The sequence below is a fragment of the Mesoplodon densirostris genome, chromosome 5 (genome assembly GCF_025265405.1).
Source record: "Mesoplodon densirostris isolate mMesDen1 chromosome 5, mMesDen1 primary haplotype, whole genome shotgun sequence".
Lineage (NCBI taxonomy): Eukaryota > Metazoa > Chordata > Mammalia > Artiodactyla > Ziphiidae > Mesoplodon > Mesoplodon densirostris.
In genome coordinates, this window is record NC_082665.1 from 143,723,050 (window position 1) to 143,747,049 (window position 24,000).

The 24,000-nt window shown below is 39.4% G+C and overlaps 1 protein-coding gene across 1 annotated transcript in view; it reads left to right on the forward strand.

Moving 5' to 3' along the window:
• Nucleotides 1-24,000, forward strand: part of SLC9A9 (solute carrier family 9 member A9) — a 556,059-nt gene that overhangs the window by 318,462 nt on the left and 213,597 nt on the right. The window contains exons 10-11 of the mRNA XM_060100216.1: nucleotides 12,269-12,382; nucleotides 13,964-14,075. Coding sequence (XP_059956199.1) covers nucleotides 12,269-12,382; nucleotides 13,964-14,075 — 226 coding nt within the window. The remainder of the gene's footprint in view (nucleotides 1-12,268; nucleotides 12,383-13,963; nucleotides 14,076-24,000) is intronic.

The following is a 24,000-nucleotide window of genomic DNA, read 5'->3' on the forward strand; positions in this document are numbered from 1 at the left end:
TAAGTCTACTTAATTTATCAAGTCATCTTCATGCCCTGATTTTATATACTTGTATCTGTCAGTAAACATTGTGATACTCAAAAAAAAAAAAAAAAACTGTCTGAAGGGGAAAAAGAATTAAGTAGACCTATAATCATTAAAGAAATTGAATCAGTTGCTAAAAATCCATTCACCAAAAAAAAAAACAAGGCCCAGATTGTTTCATAGGTGAGTTCTATCTAACTTTCAAGAAACAGATCATTCAATTTTATACTTACCTTTTAAGAAAAAAGATAAAGGAGGAATGCTTCCCAAGTCATTTAATGACACTATTATAATACTCCTGAAATAAAAACCAGTCAATGGCAGTAATAAAAATGAAACGTGTATGCCAATCTCATTTATGGACATAGATACAAAGATTGTGATAACAATATCAGCAATCCAAATTCATCAGTGTAAAACAAAAGTACATTATGACTGAGCTGGGTTTGTCCCAGGAATGTAAGTATGCTCTAATATTAAAATATTGTAAGTATAATTTACCACATAAACAAATGAAAAGAAAATATCTCAGTAGATTTTAAAAAAGCATTGAATATGAAAGATTCAACAAATATTTATTTTAAAAATTCCTGGCAAAGTATAGAAGGGAAGAATTTGCTTTATCTGATAAAATGTATCTGGTAAAAAGCCATAGGAAACATCATACATGGCAGTGAACCTTCAGAAGTGTAATCCCTTTTAAATTGTTTAAGTGTTCTTCTTTTGATGTATGTTTTGGTTGTCTTCCATATCTTTTTATTTTAAGCAATGAACATCTTGATGTAATCTATGTATACTTGTCACATTATTTGCTTAGGAAAAATTCCAAAAAGTAGAATTGTTCAGATCAAGGTTTTACATCTTATAAATTTTATTATATTTTCCTAAATTTCCATGAAGGAAGATTGTGCAAACTTACAGTGACACAGGCAATTCCTTAGAGTTCCCTTTTTATTCACTTTGTTTATTCAATAGATATTTACTGAACATTATGATATGCTAAGCTCTCTGCTGGGAGTTGGTGTTCAGTGACAAACACGACAAATGTGCTAGGCACCCTTCTGAAACTTACAGATTAGTTTTGGGGTCATCAGTATATATTCTTTAAGAAATTGCTTGTTTGTGACTTATCCATTTTTCTGAATTTTCAGTTTGATCTTCCAGAAGTCAAGATTCTAGGATGTTTGGCGTCTGAAGTATAAGGGGTACAAGGAATGAAATCTCTTGGGGTAGAGTAACTTTGTTTTCCAAACCAAAAATAGAATAGAGGATAGAAAAGCACAATAGTACTTAGATGGGGACAAAAGAACAAAGTGTCTGAAAATAGGTCGGTCCCCAAAAGTCTGAAATAGATGATTTCCTCACCCATGGAAAGGGAGGAAGTGCCACACGCAGAGAGGCTGAGGGCATAGGCCATAGACAACCTCATATCCCCAGTTTTGCCTTGAGCAGGCTTTTCAGTAGTTTGACTCAAATTGAACTCAGAAACCCCTATGGAGGAGAACACTTCAATACCATTTATCATTCTCAATCAGCAACTTTAACTTTAAAAATAATACAAAACTCAGTGATGACAAGATAGCAAACTAGCTTCAGCTGCTGGCTCCTTCTTCCCAAGTGAAACCTGGAGGAACTACATGATTGAGAGAAAATATGGAACCAAGCAAGTAATAAAAACTATAAGAACACCTGGAGAGGCCAGAGGTGGTCAAAGTGGTATGAAGGATGGCCACACCTGCACAGCAGCGAAAGCAGGAGCCCGAAGAGAGGATCCGTTAGAGATTTTAACTTCTGCATTTGCCTCTTGCCCTTATTGTTTTGGGGTGATCTTCACCCGCCTCATTGCAATAGCCTAGAGCATCCATTGTGGTAGCCCTGGAAGTAGCATCTGGGCAGTGAAGAAGTTGATAAAAGTGCAGGATGACCAGGTGCCCTGCCTTTGAGCATCCTCTGTCCTCCATCTCCTGTGCCTCCAAACCCTCAGGATGATGGAAAATGACCTAGAGAGACTCTGCCTCTTCCCAGTGTTGCTATGTTCTAAGGGTTTAAGGGTGAATCCCTGACAGAGGAATTGCCAGAGGAGTGAAACCAATTCAGTTTTGGAGGGTGATCAAAAGTTTGATGGTGCTGAGGGCTTCCTCCACCCTGGAGCTCATCCCTGCTCATCTCCTAAAAATCTCTGAAGGAACTCTAGTGTGTGTCCCTCGTAACATTTCCTCATGACATTGGCAGACAGGATTGACCCCAGGAAAATATGGGCTCACAGGCCAAAATAACAAAATGTCCAAAAAGCACAACCACTTAAAACAGAGACCAAAATCTGGACATAGACCACAAGAAGCAAAACTATTGGAAACGGCAAGCCAACAATTTAAAATATGCATAATTAGTATCCTTAAAGAGATAAAGAAGAATATTAATAATTTGGAACAGGTACAAAATGTTGTAAAAAATAATCAAATGGAAATATTAGATACAAAAAAAGTGTTAAAAGAGAGAAAAACAGGCACGACTTTTATCTAAAGCAAAATTAGCATCAGTCAATTAATGGAAAAGTCAGTTAAAGCAAGGAATCATTTTAAAATGACACAAATACCTCCAACATTTAATCGTCACTTACACAAATGCATATTAATTTGCCAATCTTTTGATAAAGATTCACTGCTTTTTCTTTGAATCTTAGGGTTCTAGGATGCCTTTCTTGCACAAAGCACACCCAAAATATATCTACCAGAATTTCCAGTTTCTATTTCTGTGTCTTTAGTTCAGAGCCAAGAATTAAAGACATCGCAGAGCATATATGTGAAGAACTTTTCTGTATTTAAACGTTTTATAGTTGTCCTGCTCACCACTAATTTAGTAGCATTTTCTACGCAACTAAATTTTACCAAGTCTTTTCTACATACTTAACTTAGTTTTGAAAAACATCAACTCTTTCTTTCATAGTCACACTTAATCTATGTAGTTACATTAACAATTACAAATACCAATTTAAAGCAAAGATAAACAGACTTTGGAACAAGTGGAACTGACTCATTAAGCCTAAAAATGTATGTGGTAAGAAGGAATGGAGGGTTAAACTAGAGAGTAGAGACTGATTAAGATCTTCTAGTGCATATCTACAGCTGAGTCTTTCCCTCAGTATTTGCATATGATTTGTTTTGCATACAAACTCATTCTGAACATCGTCAAAAATACACATGTAGCCCAAGAGAACTTTCTGAGGGAACTTTGTGTGGTAACTCTGAAGTTCCCAAAGAGTTTGGAACAAAAATAAAATTAGCTCCAAACCACCAAAGTAAGTCAAAGCTAAAACTCTCATACAGAATCGATTTAGGCATGCCTGGTTTTTATGTGAAAATAGAATTGCCTTCCTTGGAAACAAAGAGAAATACATTCACGTACTGTAATCGTTCATAATTTTTGACATTTTACTTATATTGTCAAGGGTGTGCAGGAGCTTCAATACAAAGAGGCTTCAGGGAGGGGGCTTTAGAAATCTTGCTGGAAAAGAAGCTCAACAAAGTTAATCGGTGTAAAATAAGAGTTTTCTGGAGTTCAATACAAGCACTGACAATCTACATTCACTACATTTTAACTCTCCATTACAAAGAAACAAGTCAAGCAAACTTAATTTTCATCAGCTATTGATTTAGTGATATTTGTGCCTTCATAAAAATCATTTGGCAGCTGTTTTCTAATTACATGGCATTATTCAATTGTCATATTTTTGTCTCATTTTCATTGATTTCTCTGATTTATAAAGACTCTTTCACATGTTCCAATTTCTTATCATGTTTAGCACAATGTTCTACTCTAAGCTTCAAACCTTCTATTGAATGCCTTTCCATAATCCAATCCACCATAGTTCAGGAATTGAATTCAAAATCTTCTTCATAATTAAAATGCTTTTTAACCTTTCGTTGTGATATTTTCTTTGTCAGTCAAATCAATGAACTCTTTAACCATCTGGAAAACAAAAAATTAAGAGTTTGCATATTACTATTTACATATAATATAAAGTTGTGTTATATACTTGTATCAGACTTAAAATCATATTGAAATACATAAGAAAAAATATATACCTCTTTACATTCTAAATTGTGAAAAACCTACCTCCATGTATTGTACAAGAGATGACCTCAAAGCAAAAGGAAAAGTTGAACAAAGAGTTTGTTCAGGTTAGATAGCAAACCAGTTGAATTAGTCTTCAAATCACTTTCCCTCAAAAATAGGAGATGGGGTAAGGATGGTAAAATAGTTTTTTCTGAGAAGTTCTGGCTACTGTCATACCATTACAGTAAATTATTCAAAATTATCTAATTCAGAAAGTTTATCAAAGGAATTCAAATATGATAGATGCACTAACATAAATGACAGTGTTTATTAGGCGTAACATAACATGAAGCAAAGAATCTCTGGAAATTTTCAAGCTAGCTTTACAACTAAGTGTTATTCCAAACACATGCTTCAACTTCTCAATCTGAAATACTGAGGCAAAGACTTTCTCAGTGAATACTGGTTTGGCTCTAGTGTTTTGCATTTGTCCTGATATTCTATGCATTACATTGTGAAATAGCTGATCATGAAACAACACCGAGTAATGTCCTTAATCCTAGGCATTTTAGTTTGTAACACTTTCATCAAGGAAATGGGATGGCAGGAAGAAGTCAAACACAGCTCACAGTGTTTGGGGCTCCATATACTGTATGTTGCCAGTGCCAAATCTTCATGTAGAAAGAGCACAATATTCTCATGGTGGATGGAGCAATATATCCTCAGCCATGGTGTGGGTGGTTGTCACTCAGATCAGTGGCAAGGGCTGGGGTATTGGTATTCAACTCAGAGACCTAAAGAAATGACATCATTAGAAATCTTCCTTTGGGGCTTCCCTGGTGGCGCAGTGGTTGAGAGTCCACCTGCCGATGCAGGGGACACGGGTTCGTGCCCCGGTTTGGGAAGATCCCACATGCCGTGGAGTGGCTGGGCCCGTGAGCCATGGCTGCTGAGCCTGCACGTCCAGAGCCTGTGCTCCGCAACGGGAAAGACCACAACAGTGAGAGGCCCACGTACCGAAAAAAAAAAAAAAAAAAAAAGTGGCATTTGCTGCCTACACTGTAAAATTGCCTAAACTGCAACACTTCTGATAGAAATCCCCTTTCTGCTGTTAGAGCAAAGCAGTATGGAATAAAATGATACCCTACTTGACTTATTTTTTTTATGAGCTAAAGAAGTAGAAGTAGGAGAAGTAGTTGAAAGTGATAGAGATCGAAATTTCAGCTCAACATAAGAAAAGATTTTCATACAGTTACAGATGTCTAAAAATGCCATTTGCTTCCTTGGTAAGTGGTGAGGTTTCTGCCTTTGGCTGTGTTCAGTTATAAGCTGCAGAGACCATTAACAAGAGTGTTGGAGCAATCAAGCTTTGGCTAGATGTCTGGACTATATACATCACAAGGTGACTCTACCTTTGAAATTTGTGTTCCTATATCATGGTGTGCCTGTGTATGTGCATGTGTGTGTGTGTGTGTGTGTATGTTTAAATTCATCAAAATAGATCTAAGGACAGTCTTATTTGGTGAACCAATATTCCTGATCAATATCATGATAATAAGAACTTTGAAGTTGCAGACTCGAGAAGTTATTCTTAACCTAATAGTGTATTAACTTAAATGCAACCTTACAAAACTCTACACTTTTACCTTAATAGCCCCCCAAAAAGGAAGAATCAAAACTGGAAAACCTCCAGAAATAAGAACACCATTATCAGTGTTTACTGGCTAAAGTAATTTAGCAAATTCATAGAAAATAACCTTCCCCTTAAGTTATAAGCTCAAGGATTTCAAGAAAATCTGGCTATAGTATTTATTCAGTTTAATGAAGCTCAATTCCTTGTAGCTGTAACTACATTCATTTCCTATATTAGCTTTACTTACTTAATGATGCCTATTCATCTTCGTAAAATGTGTTCTGTTGTGTTTTTATAGGCTGTGCTTTTAAATTCTCATGTTTTTAAAAAGTCAAATTAAGTTTAAAAGAAAACAATGAAAAATGCAGGGAACGGGAGAGAGCTGGGTAGCAGCCAGGAGTGCATAGGGAACCCAAGAATTCTCAAACAAACAATTCTCAAACTTTTGGGTTGGCCAAAAGTTTCATTTGTTTTTTTTTTCAGTAAGATGGCTCTAGTAGCACTTAGCTGTCTTTAACTTCATTCGAAACAATTTTGTTAGATTGTATGTGACAGCTGTCATATCAACATGCATTTTAAAAAGACATCAAAATTGGTGAATTTTTGTGTAGCCATTTTAATATTGAAGATGGAAGAAAAATAGCAACATTTTCAGCATATTATGCTTTCTTATTTCAAGAAAGGTAAAAACGCAACTGAGATGCAAAAAAAAGATTTGTGCAGTGTATGGAGAAGGTGCTGTGACTGATTGAACGTGTCAAAAGTGGTTTGCAAAATTTCGCACTGGGGATTTCTCACTGGATGATGCTCTACGGTTGGGTAGACCAGTTGAAGTTGATAGTGACAAAATCAAGACATTACTTGAGAGCAATCAATGTTATACCATGCGGGAGATAGCCGACATGCTCAAAATACCCAAATCAAGTATTGAAAATCATTTGCACCAGCTTGGTTAGCTCAGTAAAAGAGCTCTCCGAACCTCCTTTACTTCAGGGCCTGTATTGTCCTAACTTTGAAGAATCTGATCTTGGATTTGTAGTCCACCTCCGAGACATTGCATGAAGTTTGTCTTATTTTAGGCCATAGATAGATAGATAGATACATAGATACCTAGATACAGAGAGATATAAAGATATATATATGTATCATAATATATATATATAACCATATACAATCATTATGTAAGGCACAGTGAAAAGTCCAGAATTTCTCTAAGGGGAAAGGGGTGAATGGGAAGGAGATTTGTCTTGAAGTTACAAATGCACGGCAAGACCTTTGTTTTTACTTTTTGTACTTTGAGAGGAGGGAAAGGGTTGGAAGAATTGGTTTGGGTGAACGGATGGTAATAGACATTGCGGGGAGATAAGTATCCCCTACCTCAAGTCACCCCCTGCATCCACTAGTTGGGTACAAGGAAATTTACCTTTCGGGTTTCTTTACTTGAAAAACAATGTGGTCGGAGTCACAGATATCTTCCCTACCAACCAAGAGTTGCTCTGATGATCAAACAGGATGTATATATGTATGAAACTATACTTTGCAGACTGTAATGTGTTACAAATATTCACCAGTACTATTATTACAAACTTCTTGCTGTCCCTGAACCTGAATCTTGTCTAATGGAGAGGCAGCCTAGTCTGGCAGAAGTGGCATGGGCCTTGGACAAAACTCAGGACAACTCATTTCTTCCCTTTATTGTGCTTTACATGGGCAAATGCATTACTATGGTTGAGTGCAATTTCCCCAGCTGTAAAATAGAAATAATATTATCAATTTATGAGTTTTCTTTTCATAATGACATGAATTGCTAAAAATGTTTAAAGTAAGCAAAAGCCTTTAACTCATTCCCTAGTACAAGTTAAGTCCTAAAAAAATGAGTCCCATTAGCATTATTACTATTTTAGAAGTAGTAATACTGATATTATTACAGTGTCCTAAATCTAGAAGAGGATCTCAAAGGATTGCCCTTGTACTTATTTGTAACTATAGATCTTCGGCTTTATAAGGAGAAGCTTCACTCTGGGAACATGACCTTGACTGGCAACAAAGCTTTCAGATCCCTTATGTCCTGGTGGTAAAGGTCACAGGTCTTCAGCACAATTCAAGTCCTATGCTACCTGTAGAGCCCACAGGAATTATTGGGTTCACCTTGAACAGATTTCCTCAGGACTTGGGACTAAGCAAATATTAGAATCCCAGGAGCAAAAGTTTATAATTTTAATAGAATATATTGTAATGTTTGTTTGCAAATCCCCCAATATAGGAATAAAAATTGTTTACTTGTACTCCAGTTTGTTCAGAATAGTTATAGATATACCCAATAATGTATAAAAAAATGAAATCTGAGATATTCTCTAAAGAAGGCTCCCAGTTAGGAATAAGGGTAAATTTTATTAACAAACAAACAAAAAATTAATCCCAGCACAAAATTATGGGGAAAATAAAAGAATATATTTAGTTCTTTCTTTCCTTTCACTTTTATTATAGTTTTGTAGGTTCTTTAACATCCCAATTAAAATGCATTACTTGGCCAAGTAAATGAAAGTCAATATGTTGAAACAAACTTTAAGTCAAATAAAAGCCATATTGAGGAGTTCATGTGAATTTAATTAGTATTAGTTAAGCAGGGTATAGTGAACTGCTGTAATATTTCTGTACATGAACCACAGTAATATGGTTGTTTCATTCTTTTACTAATAGGAGAAAAAGTCAATCAGAATTAGTAATAAACATATTTTATAAAACAGATATGACTTTTTCTTACTTTCTAATAAGTACAGTAAGTAACACTAACTGAAAAACGTAGTATTGAATAAGTCTTTAGAGAACACAGTTTGCTGACCAGATTAAGTTGTTTAACATGTAAGTTGTTACCATGAACTTTCAGAGTTTTTAAACACAGATTGTCCTCTTATGCAGTTTAAATAGTTCCCTAGTCTTGCCTGCCCTATTAAACGTGCTTTTTTGTCCTAAAGAAAAGCTCTGCTAAGCAAATATTACTTTTAACCTGGGTCCCCTCCACAGGCTCACAAACTGTGAATTAAGGGAGATAAAACAAATGTTGCTTACTGTACTGGATAAATAAAATGTTGACTCAAGTTATTTTTCATTGACCCTGAGTGGGAAGGAAGTAGATTCAAGGTTATTCATATTAAATACTGAATTAACTAGTTTGACATTTATTATTATTATTATTATTGGTTTGGGGGTGGAGTTTGTTCTTTTTTCTTTTTTCCAAAATTGACCAGTAAATCTATTCCCTCAGTAATTGACTACTCTGGGCCAGACTCAGACAATGAAGGTTTAATGGTCAAATTGGTTGCTTCTGTCAGCTTGGCCTTAATGTACATTCTCTTTCTGAAACATGTCTTCAGGAGATTTTTGCATGTGAAACACAAAGTTGAATTTGCCCACACATTTTCGTTAAGTGCCCTGAGAAGGAAGTTATTATGAAGCCTATTCATTCAGAGGAATGTTGTTACATGATATAAGTAGACAAAGGAGTGCTAATCAGTGCTGCTGCCTTGCTATGAAGGGAATCTTTTTTAAAATGATAACAGCCATCTACAATTTAAAATAAGTGAGTCTATTAGATTGTCAAAGTTTTTTTTAAATTGATAAAAATTAATTTTGGCAAGAGTGTGAAGAAAGGGCAGCCTCTACACCATTATTAGAGATGTAAATTGGTATAATCTTTCTGAAGGGTAGACTGGTAGTATGTTGAAAAAGAAAATTTAATATATATCCTTTGACAGAAGTAGCCCATATCTAGGAATTTCACCTAAGGAGTAATCACTCAGCTGGGGAGAGAGATTTGTATAAAGATGCTCGTGCAGCATTGTTTATAAGGGGAAAATCTGAAACAACCAAATGTCTAATAATGGGTAATAATAGATACAGTGAAATAAAATTGGGTATGAACATACAAAGGGATATTGTGCTGCCATTAAAAATTGTTCAGTAGATTGAAATTTATTGCCATGGAAAGAGGTTTGTGAAATATTACTGAGTTAATTGAAGTAAATTATATAAAAATACGGTCAGATTTATGTAACATTATGCTTGTTGTTTGTATAATCTATGGATCTGTGAATAAAGAGATCACTGAAAAAGATGTTCCACAAAAAGATAAGTGCTTTTTTTGGTTGTTGTTTGTATTTTCCTGCACTCAAGAACAATTTTTAAGGAAAATAAGAAAAATATTAGAAATAGATAAGAATGCTTGATAACTTCCTGAAAGTAAAAAGATGAAGAGTTGGTGCTTGAGCAAGGCTAAAGAAGGAAAACATTTGGGAAGTATTTTATTCCACTTTAAAATTTTTGTTATAATTTAATTCAGTTTTTTAAGCTATGAAAGTAACATGTTCATGGTAAAAAACAAAATTTAATAGGAATGTCAAACGTCTGTAAAGTGGAGTGCAAGTTATGTGTATATGTATATGTATATGTGTATGTTAATACACGATGGATTCATATGTATACAGGCATATCCTTTGTTTCCTTAACTTACTTTTCTTTTTAATGTCTCACAATCAGAAGTCCTAACTCCAGCTAATAACTGCTGAATTCATCACACACATTTCTGAACCAAACATGCTGGGCTGAGTGTGGGGAAAGAGGTGGACCCCACAGGCAAATTGGGGTATGACCACTAACAAGAGGCTGAATGGATCCTAGTCAGCAAAATGTCCCCTCTAGAGTAAAATACACTTGGGATGGGGACCAGAGAAGGAGAAGCCCTATGAATTTAACCTTGATATGCGATTATTAATGTCAAAAACTGGGTAGCTGCTCTGGACTGAACGTCTCCCCTTAACCCCCTTCAAATTCATTTGTTGAAGTCCTAATCCCCAGTGTGATGGCATTTGGAGGTGGGGCCTTTGGGAGGTAATTAGATCATGAGGGTGAAGTGCTCATGAATGGAATTAGTGCCTTCAGAAAAAGAGACACAAGAGAGAAGATTTCTCTTTCTCTCTGCCATGTAAGGATACAGCAAGTAGGCTGCTGTTTGCAAACCAGGAAGAGGGGACCCTCACCAGAACTAAATCAGCCAGCACCTGGATCTTGGACTTCCCAGACCCAGCACTATGAGAAATAAATTTCTGTTGTTCAAGGCACCCAGTCTATAGTATTTTGTTATAGCAGCCTGACATGTTATGGCAGATTAAGACAGCAGCCAAATCTCACTTTTTGAAAAAGTAAAGACATAATGAGATAGAAAAGTGTCCCCCATCTCCTATATTTCCCCCTATATTTTCAAGCTGTCTGTGGTTATTTGAGTGACGCTGTTTGTTTAGATGGGCTGGGCTAGAATGAGTACTCAGGATAACTGACGATCGCTAACCCCTGCAGAAAGACCATTCTGTACCAAAAGAGCTGTGGTTTTTTTTAATCCATTCTTTCTATTACTGGTTTTAAATAATATGTCTGACAAGATTCTGCTTTTCTTTCTGTCAGCTGTCAGTGAACAGGTATTGGGCATTATTTGTGGGGCTGTAAATACATTACATGAAAAAGTAATGCGTCCTTAAAAAATCAAGAGAAATGTCTCTGGAGACATCTACCTAACATGGTGATTTATGTAGGTCTGGGAAAGAAGTTTCAGAACTTCCAAATGAAATAATCTGGATCATAAACTAAAATCTCTTCTAAATCTGCCTTTGCTGTAGCCCTTGGACACATTTCCCTTTCACTTCTAATCTGGAAGTTGGAGAATGTTTTTCTTGTTCAACGTAAATTGTTTAGTTAATGGTCTAAGAATAACTCTTGGGGGCATCCCTCAGCGTTACATGTTATTACTCTATCCCTCTGACTGAATTTGATCAATCGGTTGTGTTCTTGCTGAATTAACTGACCCCTGGGATTAATCATTTCCTTTTTACCAGCTAGAGATTGTAGACATTTAATGGATATACCTACGTCAGTCAATTTAATGAGTCGCATTGTCTGAAGTTTGAAATATACTGATTATTCTAATGTTGAAATATAGTCGACATTCATCCTCACTACAGGTTTCTAAGTTTTCCAGGTTTGCCCCTCCTGCCTGCCTGAGGAAGGTAATTTAGCTAAAGCTTTTTTTTTTTTTTTTTTTTTTTTAGTTCTTCAGGGTCTGGGAACTCACGTGTATCTACTGGGTGATGTGCAGAAGGGGCTAAACAATTCTTGCATAGTTCACTATGGTACACGTTAAGCAAATCATGTAGTTTCAGTTTCTGTAACAGGGACTATTCTTTCATCCTAGTAGGAATTGTTCCACGGAGGATCATGTCAGTTAATCTCACCCTGGGGTATCTCTGGCAGCCCTGCAGTTGGAAAGGAGGGTGGGATGTTGACACGGCTGCAGCATCTGTCACTGGGTAGAGAGCCAGGGTAGAGTCAGCTGACCTGGCAGGATAGGCAAGGCCCCTCCATCCCGCCAGAGGCTGAGCAAAAGGCCAAAGGATGGCCTTCCCAGTTACAGGGGGACCATCCAGTCACCAAATACAGTCACAAGAAATTGAATGGACTCAAAGCTGAGTCATAATTCATGGATTCTGTTTTCTGTTTTGTTTTCAGTTGTTTGAATTTATGAACTTCTTGGCTGAGAACGTCATCTTCTGTTACATGGGCCTGGCGCTGTTCGTGTTCCAGAATCATATCTTTAATGCTCTTTTCATACTTGGAGCCTTTGTATCCTTTGAAATACAGAACAATGGGTGATGAGAAAAGAGAACAAACTACCTTTAGTGATTATTCTGTTAAATTGTTAAAGTAATTTCCTCAGGTTTACTGCAAAGCTCAAATTCAAGGCAGACAAGTAATTCTAATTAGGGGTGGAAAATATCCTAAGAAATTGGGACCTTTATTAAATGTTATGGTTCAGGGTAAAAAGTTTGGAAAATACTGAGGGAAGTAAGGGGGAAAAACTAAAAGAAAATGACGTTTTTTGAATATTCAAAATATGTTTAACTCAAATTATGAATCATTTACATAAAGAGTATGTCAATCCATTTTTTATATTTAATCTGCATTAGAATGTATCATAAGACAGCCAGGATTTAGAATTTCAGAAATACTTCTAGTGCAAGATGGTAAAATCTTTTTTTCCAGTGAGGACTTTGAAAAAAAGATAGAGTAAAGATCAAGTGAAATTAACATGATAGATGTGCTTTCAACATCTTAAGCACTGTGCACATGTAAGTTTATTTTAATAAGATAGCCCCTTTCCTGAAAGTAAAAGGACAGGTAAAATCTAGACTTCAGTTTTAATGCAGAGGGCTTTTCTAGCTCTAGGTCTGGGGTATAAGCATTGCCAGTAGGAAGGGATGTCTATCAGAAAGGATACTGAGCCACTGCAGATGTCCCCAAAGGACAGTCAGCAGCTGTTGTCCTTGTTCCCACTTGGAAAATGGGCAGATGCCCCCTAGGATCACAGGCAGATGATCGTAACAGCCAAGAGAACCAGCTCCTCTCTGGAAGCCAGGGTCCAGCTAAGCACCTGCACCTACCTCTTGTTCTCTTTTCATTGAGCAGTCAAGTGAATTTTCAAATTCCATCCAAAACCTGGATCTTAGAAGGAAGCTCCCTCTTCCCAAATAACTCCAGCCCATTTGAGGACAAACTAGAATAGACAGGCTATCAGGGAAGGAGTCCAAGAAGTCAAAAGAGGAGAGATGACTACCACAAATATTTTCATAGATTTTTAACCTAGAAAGCTTGGAGTTTAGTGAAACACCTCTTAAAGCAGAAGTTGTATTATACATTTAGACAGGCAGTTCCTCTCAAAATTAAATCCACTAAAAGAAAAAAATAAGTGAAACTTGCTAGGTTTAAGGAGTATAAACTGATGGAAAGTAAGATGATAATCATGAGCTGAAGCACATTTATCCTTTCTAAAGCGCTGCTTGAGAGGACGATGCCACAACCTCGAAATGGTCTCTGCCTCACATTTTGCAGCAGAACTGAGTGTAGAGTCAGTTATCAGCAACATAAACATGATGAGAAAATTTACAGTGATGGAAACGATATTGGTTAACAATTTTAAACCGAGTATATGTTCAAAGAAGACAGAGTTCTCTACTGTTTCTGGAAAGGAACTGACATTGAAAAATGAATTTTGGAAGCAAGTTGGACATACATGTATTGACATGTTTATTCCTGTTTTCTGGGTCCTAATATAGAGAAGCTTAAGGACATAATATTTAAAGCTCAAGAACTCTCACCCTTATTGCAGGAACATTTTCCTCAATGTTTCCCTGTGCTTATCCACAGCTAGCAATTTTTGTAGCCAGAGCATGCAACATATATCCCCTCTCCTTCCTCCTGAATCTGGGCCGGAAACACAAGATCCCCTGGAACTTTCAGCACATGATGATGTTTTCAGGTATGTGAACTACATTGTGTGTCAGTGCATGTCTTCTCCCGTAATTTCCCAGTACTTGGAAAACCATGAGGATACTTAGAGACCTTCTGGGGAAGCATAACTTCTCTTTATCCCGTTGTACATACTGCCATGTGGATATCCATAAGTTCTGAACAACAATGGGATTTTTCTTTTTCCAGAAGGGAAATGAAATTAAAGGGAATCTTGTTGGAATGGCCTCAAGGTTCATTATCTGCCAGAAACTGGCCTGGAATAGGCATTGGACTTTCCCCTGACTTATTTCAGATCAATTTTCACTCGGGAGAATTTGCCTAATTTAATAATTTCATAAATTGCATACTTGCAGGTAAATAGTGTGTAAATGATACCATTTTTGTTCAGTGTTAAAGCTCCTTCTCTTTAGAACCCCTGCTCCTTCCCTAATGCCAAGCTCCAGCAACTTCTTATGGTTAATACAAAAGCAAATCATATCTAAGTATGATCAGTTATTAGTTGAGAAAACAAGTATTAACTGCACTCTCACCAAATGCCAAGAGCCGTTCTAGGCACAGGTGGATGAATCGACAGGATCTCTGCTCTCAAACCATACCTGAAGGCTCTTTTTTTCCCAAAGAAAATAAACAAAATGAATTTGCTGACCCTGAACTACTCTGGGGATTCTGTTTCTCTCTGTTCAATTAATTTTCCTACCATCAGCCTTTTCTTGTTTGGAGACCTTTCCCCGTACATGCCTTCTATGTATTTGTGCACTTATATTACACTCAGAGGTAGTTCATTGGAAGATGCATGAGAGTAAAACAAAACTGCTTCAGAATAGAGCAAACAAAATTTGGGGTATTCAGGGAGATATGGAAAGAGTGAGAAAAACTATCATTTATTGAATATCTGCTGTTTGCCACTCACTATATATCAATCCTATAAAGCAGATATTAACCCATTTTGTATATGGAAAAACTGAGGTTCAGGATCTCAAAGAGGTCAAGTAACTTGGCCAAGGATGAAATCATCCCTAAACCCAGGTCTGTGAGACTTCACCTCAAACCCGACCAAGTGTCCCAAATCCACATTTTTAGAAGTAGTAGTAGGAATAAAAGGCTTGTTTCACCTTCAGGTCCCTCCTAGCCTGTTTCACACAGTAAAGGTTGGGAACTCTCAGGCTGAGAATGAGTCATTTAATCAAGTACTGGCAAATGGAGACCCAGAGTTTAACAATGTCCTTCTGTAGGCCTCTGACAGTGCTTCTCTACATTTCCAGACATGCCAGCGAGGTGAGAGAGGGAGTCATACAGAGGATAATTCGTACCGATAGGTGATCTTTGACTTAGAGCAGTGATGAACTTTGGTAATGATTGACTCCATTATGGGAAAGCAAAAGGCAAATTGGATCACATAAATAAGAAGTCGGCACTGGGTTGCATTTTTGCAAAGCATTTCTAGGAGTTGGGAAGCACTTTTCCTTCTTTCCCATCAAAATATCAGTGGCTTTACTCTGGAGAATGGTGGTTTATTTTTAAAACTTGGAGATTACATTTTAAACAATGCTTTTTTCTTACAAAGAAGATTGTGAGAGAAGTGCAAGGTTTAGATAGCCATGTTGGGATGTGAAGTGTCTGCCCAAATAACCTCGTGGCTTGGTGGTTTTCTGGATTTGGCACCTTCTATGTTTGCTTAGCTGTTGGATTGGAGCTGCATTAAAAACTGAGGCCAGCAGTATGGTGTGTATGACCAGGGGATGTGAGGAAGCCCAGAATTCGGTGATACCTTTCTGATATCCTAAATCAGGGAGTCAGCAAACTATGGCCTTTGAACCAAATCTAGCCCACAGGAATTTTGTAAATAAAGTTGGAACACAGCTATACTCCTGTTTACATATTGTCTGTGGCTGCCTTTTGTGCTATAAGAGCAGAGGTGATTGTTGCAACAGAAATTGTATGGCCCACAAAACCTAAAATATTTACTATCTGGCCCTGTTCTAGATCATCTTCATCCTCTAGAAGAAAAATAATAATCCCATCACTTTAATGGGATTGACATTAATAGTTTAATTCAAGGGAATATCCATCTGCTAGTTCCTATCATTAAGAACACTGGATTTTCTACTAAAAAGCTTTAAAATGAGGAGATTGTAATGTTACATGGTTATGTAATGGAATCATAGATGCTCAACTCCAAAGTCACTTTATACCTTTCTAAGACCTTTTGTGTGTAATGTTTTGAGACTCATAGCCAGGGCAAGATAAGATAGGCGCTATTGGTCTCTTCCTGCAGGTTAAAAAAAAGAAAGAGAGAGAGAAAGACGTGGAGAGTTTTTGAGTATCTTGCTCACGATCTGACAACTCAGTAAGAGATGAAATTGAGACTTGAACCCAGACCTCTTCACTTTGAATTTAGAGCCTTCTCATCTATCTTGACACAACTTCAGATTTACCCTCAAGGTCATGAGAACAAAAGTTAAATCAAAACCATGCCCTTCCTAGCCCAGGCCAACTCCAGCATGTCTTAATATGTCTCTCATGCAAACCTGACCCCGATCATGTTCGCAGTAAACCACACACGTGGGTGACACCCCTCCCAGCCATAGGTTCAGGTTCTACACTGCACCCACTGACCCCCTTCGGAATGTAGGAAGGACCAGTGGAGCTTACCATGTGCAGCACAGTATTTTTCTTCAAAAGAGAATGGTTCAGACTGGGCTTTGATTTTCTGCATGAGTTCTGATATGCCATACCTCACTCAGGACCTAAAGTTTTAAATATATTTGCCAGGAAGTAAAGAATTTAAAAGGTCAACGTAAGGTAATGTAAGCCTGAGGAGGAAGTGAAAAAGCAGATCAAATAACACTGTCTAGCCTTTTCTGGGTGTGTGGGCACAACAGCCGCTGAAACCAGAAGAAACAGCCAAAACCCTTAAAGAATATTTGCATTATAATGTAGTTTAATGTTCTTAATTATGTCTATCTCTGGTGGAAACTAGTTGTCCATGCCTCACTAATAAATTTAGATGGAACCTTTCTTTACATAGCTTAAAATGTTTTTCAAAGAGTCGTCTGGAGAAGGTAAACAACAATGACTCTAGATCTAAAATGAGAGCGTGAAGTTATTTACACAATCCCTCAATCAGTCACCCAGCTACTCATTCAGCAGACACTCCCTGACAGGCTCTCTTTGGTAGGTATTTGGGTGAACGAAGACAGCGATGAGAACCCTGCCCTCAAGGTGGCTTGCAGCCTAAGAGAGAGAACTTGGCTTTGGGCCAAGCTTGGTTCACCAAGCCCAGGCACCACAGATGGTTCAAAGACCAAACAAATAAGAACCAGAACTTCTGTCTTAGTCAATTACACCTACTATTTGACAAAGCCTTTTCCATCACCTTTACCCTCACCTTGTGCATGCCTTTTTGCACTGGGCAGGTAAAGAACTGGTGATGTATTTCAAGCAGAAGTGGCTTTACTTGTAAAGTTAAAGAAACTTCAGTTTTAAGCTCCCCGTGTCCCCCTTCCAAGACCCTGGGATGGGCGCTAGTAGTGTGTCCTCATGGTATATAAAATTTGTGAAAGGTGTTTTTGTATCATTTTTCTTAAAGAGGATCCAAAAATGTGTAAGTTTCAGGCTCCATAAAACCTGAATCAGACCTGTTTCCAAATCTGGATGCACCTGGAGGTGACAGTTTGCAGAGGGATCCAGCTGCTTATTACTTACCTCCTGGTGGGGAGCACACACTACCGGCAGTGAGCACTGAAGCAAAGCGTGGAGCTGTGTAGACGGCTGGGGTACAGCACTGTTTTTGAGCAAAGCACACATTGTTCATGGATGACCCTATTGCCACTTCCACCACCCTGTGCCCTCCCCTCCCCCGACCCCGTCTCCACCTTTGGCCTCTAGAGCCAGTTAAACTGAGCGAAGCAACTGTCAGGACCCAGATTGAATTTCTCACCTAGCACAGGCCCTACCCGATTGGTTTTGTGTAGTCTAGTAATCCACACACATGCAGCCTTGGAACCTTAAAATGAGGTCTCAAGGTCAGGCGTAGTGTGGTCTCTCTGCCTCATTTGCCTTGAGAAGCTTTTAATAACGCAAATTCTGTTTTTGATAGCTAGGTTGCAGTTAAGAATCAGTTGGGGGAGTTTACCCTGAGACATTTCCAGACCTTCTTTAAATTCAAGGCCAGGAGTTCACAACTGCTCTGCTGTATCATGTGACACCCAGCACAAAGGGCTTAAGAGGACCGCTCAGCTCCCCTGAAACTGTTCCTGTCCCTCTCGGCACAGCCCTGGTTAGTGCCTGGTGTGAGCTGCCCTGCCCAGGGCTCAGCTGCCTTGAAACCGGAGAAGCAGAGCTCTGTGGTTTAAATTAAAGGAGGAGATGTGCTTTGCACAAATTAGCTTTCCTCCTGATGTGGTGCATATTACAAAGATCGGCCCTCTTGTTTTAATTCAAATCCATGTGCCGCAATTTTGATTTAATTTAAAACTAAATAAGAGCCGGGACTTGCTTGAAGGAGGGGAAAAACCAAGCCCAGTTGAGCCCCGGCAGCCTTCCTGAAACCACCGTGGCTGGGGACTTTAGCCTACTGGGCTTCAGAGGCTCCATGCAGAGCTGCTGTGCTGATCCGGATGGAACGGAGGCCCTGAAGCACCCGGGCAGGTTCAAGGGGCCCAACGGTGGGTCACAGGACATAATTCTCCAATTTGTCCATTTCTGTTGCACTTTGGAGAGACATTGCAACCCTGATGTGTCCTATTGCATAAACTAGGAAGGGGTTTTAACCAGGGAAATGTGACCTCAGTGTATGGATATAATATAAAACCTGATCCATGAGTTTACATAGCCATAAAGACAACAGCACCAAGCGTGGCCAGGCTTTGCTGCTAATGTTGCTTGTTGCTCATTTGATTGTCCCCAGCACTCATTAGCATTCAGACAGCTACTGGCACCAAAGAACTGAGAGAAAGGCCTGGAAGTAAAACTTTAAGAAAATTTTCCCATTAGCATTCAGTTTCTTCCCCCTTAATGGTAAAAAGTCTGCCATTACTATTCAAGTTCTGGGAAGTACTGTATAGAACCTCAGTGTTCTACAGAAGGACAGCTTAAGGACCACTGCCCAGGTGTAGGTGACGACCTTTCTCAGTGTCTTTTTGGTGAGCCACCAATCAGGCCATTGTCAGAGCCAGTCTGAGGCTTTGACCAAGAAGTGGCCTTCCCAGTTGATTTATCAATTATACCCAGGAAGAAAACATAAGTGGAATTCATGAAAGTGAAGAGTCAAGGTTATTGTTTCAGCAGTGCCTAGGAACAGGACTCTGTATCTATGACCACCCAAATTAATGGAACGCTATTAAGCCACCAGGACTGTCCCACAATAACTACCAGCCACCATGAAAAAGGGACACTTCCATGCTTTGTTGATCCTTCAAACCCAAAAGTGTGGTCCAGGGACCAGCAGCTACGACATCACTTGGGGTCTCTTTAGAAATGCTGAATCCGAATCTGCTTTCTAACAAATCCCCAGGCAATTCGCATGCATGTGAAAGTTTGAGAAGTGCATCCCAGAACATAATCACAATTCGTGGTTTCTGTTCTGAACCTCTCTCTTCAATCCATCCCTCCCACCTTATTCTGTTTTGCTTTGGACCCTGTTGGGTGCCAGTCTTGCTTCTTGTCCTTCCCCTTGCCGTCTGATCAGCACAGCAATGTTTACCCATTTACAGAATCTCCTCCAGTTCCTCGAGTATGTGGAACTCTTTCCCTGTTCACTCAGGCTCTCCATCTGCCTGGACCCCTTTCCACACCCACCCACCCCCCTCACTCTTTTACTCAGCTAATACCTTTTATCCTTCAGATCTTGGCTTAGACATCACTTCCTGTAGGAAACCTTGTAACTCCTCAAGTCTGGGTTGATGTCCCTCTCCTCTGTTTCCATAACACCCAATACTTCTCCTCTCCTAGCACCCATCACATTCTACCATGATTTTTGGTTTGCCTGCCTGTGTGCCCCTCTAGACAGGGAGCTTTGTGAGGCCAAATACTTATCTGTTTCATTCACTCTGTACCTCAGCACCCAGCCCGCTACTTGAACCTTCCACAAATAATTGAGGGATGAATAGGCAAATGAATGAACAACCTACAACAATGTCTATGCAACTAAAATTGTACATTTCACTAAAATTTCACTTAAGGACTCTCCATTCCTGTTCTATCAGCCTGGGAACTTCTGAATCCAGAATTGACCCCAAAGGCAGCTCTCAGACCATGTTTGCCCAGGTGGGAGCTAAGCAACAATAAATTTAAGGAAAGAGATCAACAAATAAAGACTTTTGTTTTTGAAATAAAAGAAAATATTTTTTACCTACTCACTTCTGGCTAAAAAACCCTTCCCTGAGCATTCATAACACTTGTGCATAACCCTTCCCTGAGCATTGTTAACACTTCCCCAACAGTAGCATTCGGATATGAAACTATTTTTCAAATCTTTGCTTGCTTTGTGTTGGATGGATGTTTATGATTTCCAGTTAAAGACCTAAGATCTCATTAAAAACCCTGGGACTTTTATATGAGCCAAATGATTTGAATCAAGAATCAGGCTTGGGGCTTCCCTGGTGGCACAGTGGTTGAGAGTCTGCCTGTCGATGCAGGGGACACGGGTTCGTGCCCCTGTCCGGGAAGATCCCACATGCAGCGGAGCGGCTGGGCCCGTGAGCCATGGCCGCTGAGCCTGCGCGTCCAGAGCCTGTGCTCCGCAACGGGAGAGGCCAAAATAGTGAGAGGCCCGCGTACCGCAAAAAAAAAAAAAAAAAAAAAAAAAAAGAATCAGGCTTGACTTCAGCTCAGGAAAAAGATTTCTTTAAATGTATGTACAAGGGTTGTCTGAGAGACTGAGCCTTCTAAGCAATAGGACTGTTTCTTTTCTTGGCTTGCGGGGATCTTAGTTCCCCGACCAAGGATCGAACCCGGGCTTGGCAGTGAAAGCGCCAGGTCCTAACCACTGGACCGCCAGGGAATTCCCGACAGGACCCTTTCTCTCCTTGTCTCTTCCTTTGTTCATCCTTCCAGAGAGCGACAGCCCAGATGACGCCATCACGCTGTCAAGCATTCCTTGCCAAGCCTTCCTCTTCTCAGCCCCTCCCCCAGAGTCCAGTGTTCCCTCCCGTTCCCGTGGTGGTATATCTCCTTCCTGCTCTGGGCATAGCTTGTGCAATTAATTAGGCCACTATCTCTTCCTTACCAGTACAAGGTCACTAACCAGCTAATGGGACATAGGCTGAGAACATTTTCTCCATTAGAGTGGATGAACATCTACCAAGTCCCCACCTCTCTCACGTGACACCCACTGTGGCCTGGGGCAGGCATTAGTGAGCAGGTGGCTGACTGGTGAAGGTCTTCTGAGGTCTTCAAATGGGACAGGGTTAACCAGCTTATACAGGAAATGAGTCATGAAAATGTTCTAACCAGTGTGTCCAACAGTCAGATAAAACACATCTTGAATAACAAGTAACCACTTGCCACATTGCTGTGACAAAGTAAACAAGCATGGTAGGTCCGTATGAACTGAAGATCCCATTAAGTCCTCATATTTTCAAATGCTGAGAAAAGTTTATGTGATGATGACAAATTCAGAACATCTGAGAACTAGCTTTGAGCTACAGCCAGCCCCATAGTGTTCTCCTATGATTAGGTCAAAATAGCATATTGTTCACTTAGTTCCAAAATAAATTTGCAGTAAAAGTTATTAGTTCTTGCATTTTTAAGCAGCATATTAGATTCTATTGGGCACCCCACATATTTTCTAAATAGGAACTACCGTTTTGGTGAAATGCAAAGGGCTCAGGCTTTGAAGCAGCCTCAGCCATGGGACGCTCTATGGTTAACTCTCTCTAAACCTCAGCTCCCGTGGCTGTAAAATGGTACTTACGTTAGACGGTCAGTGTTGAAAACCAGAGTAGAAAGTGTATATAAAATGCCTGGCACAGGGACCGCCACTTAGGCCACGTTCGACAATTGGGAGTTTCCATCACTTTCTTTAACCACCAGAGAGGAGATAGCCGTTAGTGCTTCACAGAGACAGGATTCATATAAACTCACAACTGCTCTCGGAAAAACCTCCTATCAGAGGTTAAGGTTTTTATTCTAAGTAAGGTTTGACCGTCAGATCACTGCTGAGGACCTAGTCTGAGGCCAATGCTAAGTGCTAGTGACATACCCGTGGAAGGCAAGATCCAAGGCTCCACCCCCCTCCCCTTCATTTAAGGACAATTGCTGATATTCTACTTTTAGTTGCAGCAGTGACCTACTCCTGGCACTAAGACATGGAATGTTGTAAACTCAAAGTGAAACTCAAAATACCAGTTTTTGTGAGGAAAATATACTGTAGCCCCCTCTGGGACAAGTTGACACATGCAAAATGCCACTATCTACTTAAACATTTATTGAGTGTGAAAAAGTGGCAAGGCCTTGCAGATTACCCAACCGCACTATATAGAGACAGTAACCAATAAGAACACTCTAGCCCCTGAGAGACACTGAGTAATGAAAGGGGACAACCCAGAACACTTGTCACCTCTCCCTGTGTTTCAAGGATAAGGTCTTAGATACAGAAAAATGAATAATCTTATTTAATTTGGGAACTTTCTGTGTGCATTTCAGTTTCTCAGGAGTGTCACAGATATCACAAATATCTGACTGATGGTTTTAACCAAGCTAACCTGTCCGCTGAGTCAAACAAAAGGACCACGTTGTTTTTCCTTGTTTTCTGCCTGAATTTGCTTACTAATTGCTTGCTTGTTTTTGGCATTAGGTAGACATAACCTTAGAAAACTATCAATACACACAAACCAAGCTCAAAAAATAAGTCTGTTTGTGCCATGCATAAATCCCTCTAATTCTGCCCTCAGGTTCTGTGAATAGAGTTCAGAAGAAGTCAATAGGATTGACTCTAGTAAGTTATATGTGCAAATGAGCAAGAAGCAGTTACATTTAAAAATGCCTTGTGCTAAATTTCAAAAGGGCCATTACGTCATTTAGGAATTATCGGCACTGGCTCTAATATACTGGGGACATTCCAGTGCTGTTTGGGCAACCAAATCCTTCACAGACAGACCAAACCTGTATGAGTAGGGCTGGGTCCCAGCCGCACTGCCCAGCCTCCCACTGACCCTCTTCCAAAAGCACCAGGAACTTTTAGAGACCTGTGGTTACACTTGAGGGCAGAAGGAGACACCAGAGGTGCCCTGCCTGTGAATAACAGCCTCGCCCTCCCTTTACAGGATCCTCAGTCCCACTCACCATCCACTTCCCTCAGTGCCTGAAAAATGTCACTAGACCTTCCTGGAGCTGTTTTAAATTCCACAAGTAAATGTGAAAGCACGCATGTTAACTATTTTAAAAAGCACGCCCTTCAGGAGAATTGTGTGCTCTCCTTCCCCAGCAGATTTCTTCCTTCCAATTGTTTTCTTCCTGGCAGGAAGCTCATTTTGGCTGCATGCGGAAATGGGAGTTTTGACTGAAGAGTCAAAAACCAACCGATCATTTTAGAGTAGGGTGGCTGGGACTGGGATGGGGAGGGCAGCAAGATGGCAGTAATGCGCGGAAAGGGAGAGAGAGACAGAGACACAGAGACACAGAGAGAGAAGGCACAGAAAGAACTGGGGAGGGAGAGCAAAAGGCAAAACATCTTTTTCAAAATGTTGCCTCAGGTTGATCGTCTGCCTAGGAAAGGGGAAGAAAATTTTCTTCTTCGCATCTTTCCTAAAAATTGAAATTATTAAGATAACCATGATTTTTTTAAATCTTTGTTATGGGTTATATATTCAGTGGGGGGAATGAAACAGTTGAATAACAAGCCATACCATTTACTATGTAACCTTGGCTACGCCATCCTTCCCAGCCCGTATTCCCTCATCTGTTAAGAAAATATTCTGTGATTCTACAGG